Source organism: Felis catus, chromosome A1, assembly GCF_018350175.1.
Source record: "Felis catus isolate Fca126 chromosome A1, F.catus_Fca126_mat1.0, whole genome shotgun sequence".
Classification (NCBI taxonomy): Eukaryota; Metazoa; Chordata; class Mammalia; order Carnivora; family Felidae; genus Felis; species Felis catus.
Genome location: NC_058368.1, coordinates 237,516,442 through 237,528,431, shown reverse-complemented (window position 1 = coordinate 237,528,431; position 11,990 = coordinate 237,516,442). Strand labels below are relative to the sequence as shown.

The 11,990-nt window shown below is 62.2% G+C and overlaps 2 protein-coding genes across 7 annotated transcripts; one reads left to right on the top strand and one right to left on the bottom strand.

The window, feature by feature from the left end:
* Nucleotides 1-1,041: 1,041 nt before the first annotated feature.
* On the bottom strand, nt 1,042-6,255 carry IRX2 (iroquois homeobox 2). The gene is made up of 5 exons (XM_023239766.2): nt 5,913-6,255; nt 4,200-4,605; nt 3,212-3,940; nt 2,344-2,418; nt 1,042-1,633 (listed from the first exon to the last, which is right to left on the bottom strand). The coding sequence occupies exons 1-4, from the start codon at nt 6,159-6,161 to the stop codon at nt 2,366-2,368; spliced, it is 1,437 nt and encodes a 478-aa protein (XP_023095534.1). The 5' UTR covers nt 6,162-6,255; the 3' UTR covers nt 1,042-1,633; nt 2,344-2,365.
* Nucleotides 6,256-6,992: 737 nt separating this feature from the next.
* LOC111558276 (translation initiation factor IF-2) lies at nt 6,993-11,228 on the top strand. 6 transcript variants are annotated; one of them, XR_006586558.1, is made up of 5 exons: nt 6,993-7,558; nt 8,027-8,107; nt 9,652-10,098; nt 10,390-10,522; nt 10,720-11,228. XR_006586558.1 is itself a non-coding variant. In XM_045039161.1 (4 exons), exons 1-3 carry the CDS (start codon nt 7,441-7,443, stop codon nt 10,035-10,037), a joined length of 576 nt encoding a protein of 191 aa, XP_044895096.1. In that variant the 5' UTR covers nt 6,993-7,440; the 3' UTR covers nt 10,038-10,522; nt 10,720-11,228. The 6 variants fall into 6 exon arrangements, 3 of the variants coding, with proteins under 3 accessions (XP_044895096.1, XP_044895091.1, XP_044895093.1); XM_045039161.1 differs by having other exon boundaries at nt 6,993-7,549; nt 9,652-10,522; XM_045039156.1 differs by having other exon boundaries at nt 9,652-10,522.
* Nucleotides 11,229-11,990: the final 762 nt, after the last annotated feature.

Sequence of the window (11,990 nt, the reverse complement as noted above, 5' to 3'; positions counted from 1 at the left end):
TCCGGGACGTCCCCCGCTGGGATCCAATAATGGGCTCATGCTGTAGCATTATTAATCATGGAATAAAATAGATGAACCTCTTGAAAGATAAGTGTATGATTGATTAAAGGGCAATCTAAGAAGCTATTATTCTTGTTTTATAACCGTAAGTTATATTCACTCAATTTATCTTTGGAAAGGAAACAAATGATTGTTCATTTCTTTTCTGAAATTATATTATATGGATATCCATATAATTTTGCTGAAAATTAAGGTGACAGGTTTGCTGCTTTTATGATACCCGTCAAGGGGAATACGCTACTTGCCTACAAATTCTGGACTTGTCCTATAATTAGAGAGTGAGCAGCCCAGGCCGCAGTCTAAGGTCGTTTACACTTTTCTTTCCCCCCAGGGTAAGGGTAAGAGCCACTGAAAGGAAAATAAATCTCTCCTCCCAGATTTTCGCCTTGCGTTCAATGTGAGTTATATGAAAAGGAGAGCTACGGAGTCATTCAATAAATCCGAATAATCTATGCCAATTTGGGTAATTTGGGCTTTAAAATAAACAATTACTTCCATCAGTAATTTATGGTCGGAGGAGTGACTCTGCACTGCATGCAGGCTTTTATCGCAATTCTCAGGCTTACGTTCCTGAGGAGGTTCAATAAGCCAGCGTGGAAACAAATATAAAATGGATCCTGATGCGAAAGTACGGCAGGTCATTTAATTTTGCCAAGTTAAAAAAAAATGTAGGTTAACAAGTAATTTGCATATTCAGAGCACAAAAATCTTAATTTTCTTGCAATACATGTGCATATAAATATTCTAAAGCTGTACATTATTGGCCTGCTGTGTATTTCTTTTTCATCTGCCTTTCTCCTCCACCCCCTCCTTTTTTTTTTTTTTTTTTTTTTGAGCGGGAGAAGGGAGAGAGTATTTTACACATTTTCATTAAAATGACTGAGGTCATATCACCTGGGGGGGGGGCAGGAGGGGCTGCTACGAACTGGGGCTCCCTACCCAAATCACTCTCCTAGGAAAAATGAGCCCCAAACACCATAGTGTTGTAGACTAGTCTGTTTTTATTTACAATTTAAGATATAAATTAGTAGAGAATTCTTGTTAAACAACCAACAAAGATTGTATAACCAGCAATGTTCAAATAAAAACCAGGCAGAATTTATTTACAAAAAGTTTAGATTCCATTGCAATACAACTTGCATAAATTACTAGAAGCTTTATATCATTATAAAAATAAATATCAAATTTGTTTCCACTTCTTAAGTACTCAAGTTCTTCAATCACGTTTTATTTCTACTGTGTACATCTTTTACAAATAAATTTTACAGTAAATCCTATCACACCTATAGAATATATACCGTGGCAATGAAGTGATCAATTCAAGATATCCTGAGAAAAAAGATTGTTTTCAAAAGTCACACGTACATCGGGGGAAGCTATACTATGCCAACAAATTCACGTTATGTCCAACAAAGGTCTGTTCTGTCAGTCTGTGGCTCCTCGTTTACAGTGGGGCAAGATGCGGTCCGGATTTAGAGATGGTTTTTTTCTATCTGTATATTTATGAACTTGGGGAGAGAGAATGGCCTGCTGACTTTTTTTTTTTTTTTTCCAAAGCAATTGTGACACCTACCTGTGGACCAAGGAAAAAACCAAATCATCCCAAATCCTTCAGTTCCACATCAACGTTATCACATTACAAAAATGAGTCGACCTGAAATGATTCCGCCTCTCTCCCAACATCTTGGAGATCTGTGATTAGTAATTTTGCCTAGTTGTAAAGTAGGTATTTTTCCGAGATGCTGCTGTGAGCCAGGCGAACTGCAGGGTCCTATCTAGTCCGTCTGGACACGGGGACCAGGCCCGATAAACGGCCAGTGCGGCTCACTTCTCTTCGGGCTTACTCTGCAAACACCACCTCTAAAGGCTCTGATGCCCCACGCTCTGCACCACCAGCTCATCAGCGCCAGTGTCTACTTATGTGTGCAGTGCAGTAAAAACGGTCCCCAACTGCATACAGATACCCAAAGTTTAGTAATCTATTTTTCAAAGAGAAGACAACAGCACTGGTGCCACATACATATTCCAGTGAAAGGAGTGATTCTTCAAAGCAGAACTGGAGTGGAAAAGGGGGGACTCTAGAGAGACCAGCTAGGCTCCCACTTAAAGGAAAAACAAAACAAAACAAAACAAAACAAAAAGACCGAAGAACGCTGCAGTGCTCTGTCCTCAGACTCCAGGACCGGAGGCAGCAAACATACATTAAGCAAGTTTACAGCTCACTTGGTGGAGGGAGGCTGGGGGGGGGGGGGCGTGGGAGGTGACACCAGGGTCCCCACTTACTTGCATTGCTGAGCTGGGGCTTCTATAGGTAGGGCTGGACGCCCCCACCGACCACGGTGCAGCCCTCACTGGCATCTGTCAGGGGAGGGGGCAGTTAGTCAGAACCTGACCCCAGAGCCATCTGTCTCGCAGACAGCTGCACACCCACCAGCCCGCACACCCATGCACACTCGCTCCCCGAACGCACAAAACACTTTGGGGGAACTGTCTCCCCCCTCCCCCCACTGTTGGAGACAGACTGGGGGCATGTTTCCTCTTCCCGTTTTCTCTTCCTGCCCCCTTGAGTTCCTTCCACAGGTCTTAACAACTCCAGCCTGAATTATGAGCAACGGAGGCACCCGGGAGAGGCCAGCGGAAGGGGCCGAGATTCTCGCTGTCTATTTGGGAGAAAGGGCGGCTCTCAGAGTTGCTAGGACGGTTTGTTTCCTTGCAGGCAAAGGCGGGAGCGAAGAGTCAGTTGAGGCTCCGGGAACCCAGAACACTCTGCAGCTTAAGCCCAACCAACGGGAAGGCAAACTGCAATTTGCATTTGGTGACAATCGGTCTTTTGCCGAAACGAATCAATCAGGATAATAATACTAACAGTAATAACAACGGTAAGCTAAGTAAAACCGAGACAATTAGGGGCAAGCCTTCCTGCAAGGCCAGGGGCGCTCGGCCCTTCCCTCCACCCCCCCCCCCCAACCCCGTGGTACACGCCCCCCCTACTCCCTGCGACTGCTGGTGGAGCCCGGCTTTCCGCCTACTCCCTGCCCTCCCTTCAACAACAAAGGCTCCCCCTGCCGCGCCCCAGGGTCGCCCCGGCCCCTCGCCCGGCTTTCTGGGGGGTGCTGGCTCCCCGGGGACCCGCGCGCCACAGGCAGCCTACCTTTCTTGGGCTCGTAGCCGCCGCCCGGGGGCCGGTAGTGGGGCTCCAGCGGGTGCGCGCCCGCCTTGCCCGCGTCGCTGGCCGCCTTGGGCGCCGAGTGCAGCGCCTCTCCGGGGGCGGCGGCCGCCGAGTTGTACCGCAGGAGCCCCTGGCCCTGCAGCGCCGCGTTCAAGTTCCCGTAGTTTGTGTAGTTGCCGTAGAAGGGCGACGTGTAGTAGAGGTGGCGGCCGAGCAGCGGCGAGGCGGGGTACGGGGAGCCGCCCGGAGGCGCCCCGGTCGAGGCGGGCGCGGCGGCCGCGGGCAGCCCCGGCGGCGCGCAGCCCGGGCCCAGGCTCGGCTGCTTGAGGTCCGACGTGGCGATCTCGGCCAGAGACCACAGCTTGGGCTTGCTGGCGGGCTGCGGCGCGCCCGGCGACGTCCGGCTGCCCAGGGGCATCTTGCCGCCGCCGCCGCCGCCGCCGCCGCCACCGCGGGGCGCGGCCTCGGGCGGGGGGCTCAGCAGCGGCGCCTCCACGCCGGTGAGCGGCGACGAGGTCACGGGCTTGGGCGGCGCCAGGTCCCGCTCGCCGTCGTCCTCGTCGTCCTCGTCGTCCTCCAGATCGTCATACTTATCTTTGCACTCCGAGCCCGACTCGCACAGGGGGTCCCCCGCCCGACAAGACAGCTTCTCCCCGTCCGACTCGGCCGAGCACGAGTGATCCGTGAGCGAGTCGACGTGCAGGCTGATCCCTGCAGGGGCGCGGGCATGGCTGTGTTGCGCGGGGACAGCACCCCCACCCCCCCTCCCCGCGCCCCCCACGTGATCCCCCACCCCGGCCACGACCCCCGGGGCGGGGGGCAGCAGGGCCTCCCCCGGGAAGCGCGCGAGGACTCGACCGGCCCCACGCGATCCTGGGTGGCGGCGCGCGGCGTCTCCTCGGACCTCGGCTCTGCGCCCGCCTGGGGAGAAAGCTCCCCGCGGCCTCGCGCCAGCCGCGGCCCCGCTCACCTTCGTCCTCGGCCGAGGTCTCGGTGCCCTCCTGCGCCTTGTCTGGACTCTCCCCCTTGCTCCTCGCCGCGTCGCCCTCCTCCTCGTCCTCGTCCTCGCTTTTGTTCCTCGGGGCCCACGTCATCTTGTTCTCCTTCTTGAGGCGCCGGCGCGCGTTGGCGAACCAGGTGGACACCTGCGTGAGGGTCATCTTGGTGATGATGGCCAGCATGATCTTCTCGCCCTTGGTGGGGTACGGGTTCTTGCGGTGCTCGTTCAGCCAGGCCTTGAGCGTGGCCGTGGCGTCCCGCGTGGCGTTCTTGCGGTACGCGGGGTCGTTGAGCTGGTAAGGGTAGGCCGCGCTGCCGTACGGGTGGTAGCTGATGGCGCCCGCCACCCCGGTCGTGTGCGCGTCGTAGGGCGCGCCCTGGAACCAACAAGAGCCTGGTGAATGGGGTGCGCCGGGACCTGGCCCGCATCCGCCCTCCCGACGCTGCCGTTCCCAGGGTCAGGACCGCGCTGGAGCCTCATTTCCCGGCAGCAAAAGAGCAGGAGGGGAAAAAAAAAAAAAAAAAAGCCCGCAGCGCATAACGCAAGACAGGCTGTTGACCACGAAAACGCTGCAGTTCTAACCTCGAATTTTTGAACTATTTCACTTTGCTAAAACGGCACAACTTCTCCCCGTTGTCCCTGAGCTGCGGGCACGGATGCACGCGGACGTGCACAGACACAGGCCCGCAGGTACTTTCTTGATATCTAAATTTCTCTGGCTGGCTCCCCCTTCTCCCCCTTCCCCGCCCTTATATGGTTAAAAAACCACCCCAGAGCCCCCGCTCGGCTATTCACCGCTCTAAAGCTCGGCAAATCCAATTTGCAACTCAGAAGCCAGTCACCGTTTCGAATTCTTCAAATACGCGGTAATTAGCATTTTAATTCAGCCTTTAACGTTTAAATTCGAGACATTTGCAGCCTCCGCCAAGGCCCCGGCGACAGGGCCGCTGCCCTGGAATCCCACCGAGGGCGGGCTGCGGCGACACCCCCCCCCCCCCGGCTCCCCCCGTAACGGCCTCGCTCGCCCGAAACGGGCGTCAGCAGCACCCGGGCCGGGCCCAGCTGCGGAACCAGAGGCGCGCGGGCCGACCCCCGGTCGGGGGAGCAGTAGCTGGCCGCGGCACGCAGGGGACGGGCGCGGCGACCGGGGCTGCCACACGCCCGCCCACACCGCTTTTCGAAAGCTCGGCCTGTGGGACAGATAAAGGCCGAGATCGTGGCGCACCAGGAGGGGTCCCGGAGCCGCCGCCCGCTGCTCCTCCCGCTCCCCCAACCCGGTGACCCCAAGCCCCACAAGTAACCCCCAAGCGCTCCGCGGTCGCCGCGGAGGCCCCAGCGGAGCCGAGACCCGCTCCCCGAGCCAACGGGAGCGCGCCCCCGGCCCGCTCCGGACCCCTCGCCAGGCTTTGGCGCGCGAACCGAGGACCACCCGGGACGGATTCCCGACCCCAGCAGCGGGGTCGCACTTTTCGGGCTCTTTGGGAACGTCACCCCGGGAGCCAGGGGAGAAGCTGCACGGACCCCCGGCCTGAGTAACGTCGCCGGGCCGGCCGGGCCCACCAGCGGCGCGAACGGCCCGGGTCCGAGACCCCGGAGCCACCGCCCACGGCACCCTCCCCGCGCCCTCGCGTCCCGATCGCGCCCCCCACCCCCACCCCCCGGCACTCGCCCGCGCGCGGTTACCATGTAGGACGGGAAGCCGGCGGCGGCGGCGGCGGCGTCGGCCGAGTACTGCAGCGGGCTGCCGAAGCCGGAGGCCGCCTGCGCCGTGAAGGCCGCGGAGCCCGGGTAAGGGCTGAACGCCGAGCCCGACGCCGAGCGGGCCAGCTCCTCGCTGCGCGGCGCCGCCAGCGCCGACGCGCCGTACGCCGGGCACGAGTAGAGCGCCAGCGAGCCGGGCGCCTGGTACAGGTAGCCCTGCGGATAGGACATGGTGGGCGCGGGGCGCCGGGCCCGCGTCACGCCGAGCAGCGGGCAGGGCGCGCGGCGCCCTCCATCCACGCCCGGCCGGGGCGCGGCGCGGCGGCGGGCGCGGGGGCCGCGGGCCGAGGCGGGCCGGCCCGCGCACTAGCCTGCGAGGCCCGCGGGCCGGGGGAGCGGCGGGGCGGCGGCGGCAGCGGCGCGGAGCCGGTGGGCGCAGCCGCGCGCCAGGCCGGCGGTCGGGGTTTGGGGGAGTCTGGACTCGGGAGTGAGGAGTTGAGGAAGGAGCGCTCGAGTTTCCGAGGGACATTGGAACGCGGAGCTGTCCGTCACGCGCTCATCTGCATATTCGGGCGCCCGCCCCCTCCCCTGCTCCGCCCGCTCCGCCCGCTCCCGCTGCCGGGCCGCGGCCGGGGGAGGGGCGGGGAGGGGAGGGCGGAGGAGAAGGAGGAGGAGGAGGAGGAGGAGGAGGAGGCGGGAGGGCGGGGGAGAAGGAGGGAGGGACGCGCAGGCTTTTGTGGCGCAGTCGCCTCCCGCGCAGCCCCAGCCCGCGGCCCGCGGCCCCGCAGCCCGGCCCGGCCGAGCCCCGAGCCCCGGCGCGCGCCCCCTCCCACTCGATCGTACTCCCGCCGCCCCCCCTCCTCCGCCGGCCTGCTCCCCGCCGCCGCCCCCGTCACCTTCCTCGTGCCCCCCCCACCCCCCGCAGCCACTGCCTCCCCCCCCTCCCCGTTCGGCCCGCGGGGACTGAGCGGAGGCCGTCCGCACGCCGGCCGGTCTGGTCCACTTGGGGGACGCACGGCCCGCGCCCCGCTCTGCGCTACGAAGAGGCCGGCCCAGGTGACCGCGCGCGTGTCCCCAGGCTCCGGCCTGGAGCCGCGGGCCGAAGGGAGGGCGGGGTGGCAGCGCCGGCGGCCCGGGTCCTCCTGGGGGTGGCGTGCGCGGCTCTCACCTCCACCTTCCCGGGTCCCCTCTGCCTCGCCGTGGAAGGTGCCCCGCGTGGCCTCGGGTCCGGTCGCCTGCCCCGCGCCGTCCCGCGTGTCCCTGCGGGACCCGGATCCCGGGCGCCTTCCTCGCGGACTGCCCGGAGGGCCCAGAGGTGAGCTTGCTGCCCCGAAGTCCGTAGCGGAGACCCGGGGCTCTGGGCGTGAGGACTTTCGGCTTTGGGGAAGGTTTAGACACACGCCGCCCGTGTCCCACCCGCGAAGATGCCACCCCTCCCCCGAGAGTTTTATTTGATTTTATTTTAATAAGTTGACTCCTCCGTCGGACGTGTCGTAAAGCATTCTAAAGAATGACTGTCACCGGACAGACCGCCTCTAGCACGACGCGAAGCCTTGCTGTCACTTGGGGAGGAAGGAGAAGGAGCCAGGCCGCTGGCAGGAGCGCAGGCAGCGGCAGAGGTAGGCCAGGTAACTGGCGGCTCGGGACGTGCCTCTGGGGGCCCGGAGGGGAGATGCTTAGCGGCGGGCCCTGGGACCCCAGCCCCAGAAAACCCTTCACTCCATTGCCCCTCTTCCACCCCTCCCCCACCAGGGGCAGGAGGGTGCTGGGGGAGGGGGTACTGGTCCCCCACGGGGTGGGGGGGGTGCTCAGGAGGTCCACCGGGTATCCGTGTGCGCGGTCCTGGGCGGGCGGCCCACCCAACAGGTGCCTCTTCCCCAGAGGCCACCTCAGAAAGGTTTCCTGTAAGGTCGAATCCCTGCAGGTGAGGGCTCGGCCTGCAGCCCTCTCGCACTTCCCTGCACTCTACCCTGGCAGCCGGGTTGCCGAGTTCTGTTAAGGTCCTGCGGGGGCAGACCCCGGGCTAGGCTGCAGCCCAGTCCTGTTGGCCAGCAGAACTTTGAAGACATAGTTAAGCTGCGTTTGTCTTTCCCTAGGTCCAGGGGAGCCCGTCCCAAACCCAGGTGTCGGGCTTGAGAAGAACCCACCCTCCGTGGCCTGCAGGCTTCTGGCTCCTAGTAGGTGCCCGTTGCCTCCAGCCACCACCGGTCTTCTGGCTCCTGCCTCCTCAGTGCTCCCCCCCTTCCTAAAATCCAGCCTCCTGGCTTCAACCTCCACATCGGCCGCTTCCCACACACTGGGCCACTTGGAGGACCCAGCCCCCCGGTTCCCACCACGCTGCCGCCCCACGTGGGCCGTCCTAACTCAGTGTAGGGCAGACTTTACACCAATTATTGAAGTGTCGAAAAGGAAAGAGAAAATGGAGGGGGGGGGGGCGGTGCTCCAGCAGTCCTCGGAGCATACCAGCGTCGGGGTCTGGGATGTTTTTGGTCTTCCGGAGAGGGGATTCTGGGAGGTAGAGGCCTCGACAGAGAGTCACCCAGGTGGGATGACAAATGTAACAGCCAACGGATCAGATTGCAGGCTTCGGGGGTTCGCTTCCAATTAGATAGTTTAAGTGAAAAAAAATCAGGTCTAATGTTTATCACCAAGGATGATTGGCCTGCAATGTTTCCATTTCCAAAGGCCAGTTCCTGCTGTGTTTCATTAGCATTTGGGGCTCGTCCCCTCGCCCTCCCTCCCTCTCCCTCCACCCCCCTTGGGCCTGATCTCTGCCAGGGGCAGAAAAGAAAACAGCGAATTATTACAAAAACATCCCCAGTTTGGAGCAGGAGCGTATGCTCCGGATACACTCGATTTTGACATCAATTAAGTATATAAGCAGACAAGGCCACGTGGCTTTGGAGGGGCTCCCGCTGCCCAGGGCGCGTCTCCACCACGGCTGTCTCCTCTTCGTCTCTTGCGCGCGAGCTGCTGATTCTGAAGACAGCCTCTTCCTCCCGCGTATTTCCCCCAGCAATTACACCCCTCCACTGAAATCCAAATTCTCCATACTGCTGCCTGCTACTAATAAAAACCGTCTACCTTGCACTATTAAACAGTCGAATCGCAGTGCTTGCCGCTTTTATTGGTAGTGACTGTAGCAAATTAACATGCCTACGCAGAGACATTAAAACTTACGCTCCGCATTGTTCCTGGAATATATAAACTTCGTTTCACGTTAAAGCTCCCGGATTTTTTTTTTTTTAAGTCACTTTCCTTGTCTTGGATTAAAGTTGGCTGGCTCTTCTTTTAAAACAAGTCAGTGGGAAAAACAGGCTGCAAGCGAGGAGGCCCGACGCGGTGGCTCGGCACGCGGCCACCCGCGAGGGTGGCGAACTCCGTCCCCGGTGACCGCGGAGAGCGCAGGCCGCGCGGGGAGCGAGCCGCCGGCCCCGGGCCCCACGGCCGCCCGTGCAGCAGGGCGGGGACCCGGGCGCTTTGGTGGCGGGCGAGGGGTGTCCGGGCGCCTGGCCGCGGCTGTTTTCGTTGGCGTCCGAGCCGGAGCGGCGGACGGAGGCGAGGCCCGCGCGGCAGCCCCGGCCAGCTGCGGTGACAGCGCGATGGCTCGTAACCGTCACGTAGGCGGCGCGCGGTTTCGGGCTCGGTTTCCCTCTCCTCCCCGCCGCCCGCGGATGAAAAGAAGTTAACACCGTCGCATTTCTGTGTCTTGTCCCCACAGCCGCCGGTGCCTTTAGAGCGAGTCGGCGTGGACACGCACGTTTCAAGGAGCCGGGGCGTCCTGCGAGGCCGAGCGCGGAGAAAGGCCTGGAGCCGGGCTTGCGCCCGAGGGTCTCTCGGAAGGAGCTGGCGGCGCCGGCCGGGCCGCCTTGCAGCTTCGGTCGGCCCTGGGCTCTCGGGCGGGGCGCGAGGAGGCCGGGGAGCGGCGCGGGCCCGGGAGTCGTGCGCGCGGGCGGCGAGGGGGCGCTGTGGCCCGCGGCTGCGGCCTGGTCCCTGCAGCGGTGGCCCCGGCGCAGTCCCCGGCCACTGAACGGCGGTGGGCGCTCTCGCCCCGGCCGGGCCTACGTCTGCCCGCGTCGCTTTAACTTGGGGAAGAAGGAAAACTAGGCCGGGCGTTTCGATGAACCCAAGCCGCGCACGGACTTGTTTCACTCTGTCTCACTGCCGGGTAATAGGCGCAGTTTGTGGGGTTGGTGGCAACACTTACAAAATGGAACGTGTAATGGGGGGGGGGTGTCGATTAAGGTGAACGTACACATTTCCCCCCAGGGCTGTGACTTTCGCCACATGGGCGTGGGCGCGTCAGGGCACCTGCCCAGCGTGTTCTGAATCCCGGGTCGCTGCTGGCCCACGACTTCCTGGGGCCCTGCAGCAAACGCAGCCAGAAGGAGTCGGGGGTCACGAAGTTCGGATCTGCAACTTCCTTTGTTTCCGTCTCCCTCTGTTTCTCGCAAAGCAGCGCTGGCCGCCTTGAACTGCGCGAAGAGCAAGTCCCAACGAGACGCCAATCTCTCTCCGGCGCGGGTACCTCCGGGCTCGTCCGACGGGGCTGCAGATGCGGCGCTCTTCGGAGGTTCTCAAACACGGTTCCGGTGAGACCTGTCCCCGCAGAGCGAGCGCGCGGGAGAACCCTGGCAGGCGGGAGTGGGGGGGTGGGGGGTCCCCTCGCCCCTGGCCTGGAGCCGCCTGCGGCCGCGCGGGAGGAGACCCGAGGGCGCAGCCCCCAGAGGCCGGGGGCAGCCCGTGGCGTCGGGACCCCAGCACCGAGGGCACCTCTCTGGCTCCCCAGGCACCGGTGTTTGGTTCCCGGTCGCTGACTCGAGCGTAGCAGCCAAGTGTGCGTGCCCCCCGCGGCGCCCGCCTCCGACGCGTCCCCACTTCCGCGCGTCCGGCGGCCTCTGGCCTCGGTCCCTGCCCGCCCCCCGCCTCCCCCCGGTCCGCGTCCTCCCAGCTCCTCTGCCGCCGCTTCCCCCGCCTCCGGCGCGCAGCCCCCGGGCCCGAATTCCGTTCCCGGAGACCCGCTTCGGGAGCGTCCCGCGTGGGTCAGCGATCCGCGCGGGAGGCAGGTGGGCGAGCCCCCCCCCCCCGCCCCCCTGGCCTCTCCCCTGCGCGCGCACGCGGACACGCGCCCGCGCGCCTCCGGGAGGGTCTCCCCGCTCCTGCGCGGACAGAGCGGAGGTCGGGCCGGGGCCTGGCTTCGTTGTGCTCCTGGTTCGCGTTTCGGCTTTTTTTTTTTTTTTTTTTAAGTGTTTCTGCAAGGCAAACAGTGTTCGGGACAACTCAGCTGCCCCCTCCCCGCCCCGCGGCAGCGCCCCCCGCTCCCCCCCCCACCCCGGCCTGGCCGCTCGAGCGGGGGGCGCACCTCCGGGGGCCGGCGGCGCGGACCCAGCGGAGCCCGCGGGCGCAGGAGCAGGTAGGACCCCCGCTCGCAGGAATACGCTGGCGAAGGAGGCATCTCTTCAGCCGTCTGATGGCTGCTTTAGCGCCTGTCTGGGGCCGTGTTGCATCGCCTCGGGCTAACTCCTCGTCGGTCGTGTGTACCCCAAAACAGCTCGCCCAGACCGCCGACTCGGGGGCACAGGGCAGGCGCACAGGCCAGCCCGGCCCCCACCAAGCTCTCCCGGAGGCTGTGGCACACCTGGGATTGCTTAGGTAGGGAGGGCAGGAGGGTTTTGTTTCCTTTTTGTTTTTGATTTGTTTTGTTTTTCTTTTGAAAAACTGGGGAGCATGCGGAAGCCATTTGACAAATTGCACCAAAACAGTCATCATAAAAACTTCAGTTGGGCAGCATGGAAATGGCCCACCCCCGCCAGGGGGAGGACACTGGGAGCGTTTGCAGATAGGACAAGCCTTGCTGTGCAGAATCAGAAAGAATCCTCAGAGTCCGAGAGTGAAGACGAGCCATTTGGTGGGAAAATGGACCCGAGATAGAACAGACTGTGCGGAGAGCAGGTCTGAAAAGGCTCAAGGATGCCCCAACTCCCTAGTGATGGGAAATCAGAGAGTGCCCCAGATGCGACTTTCTGTCCACTGGAGGCCACCAGACTAGGTCCGAGGGTG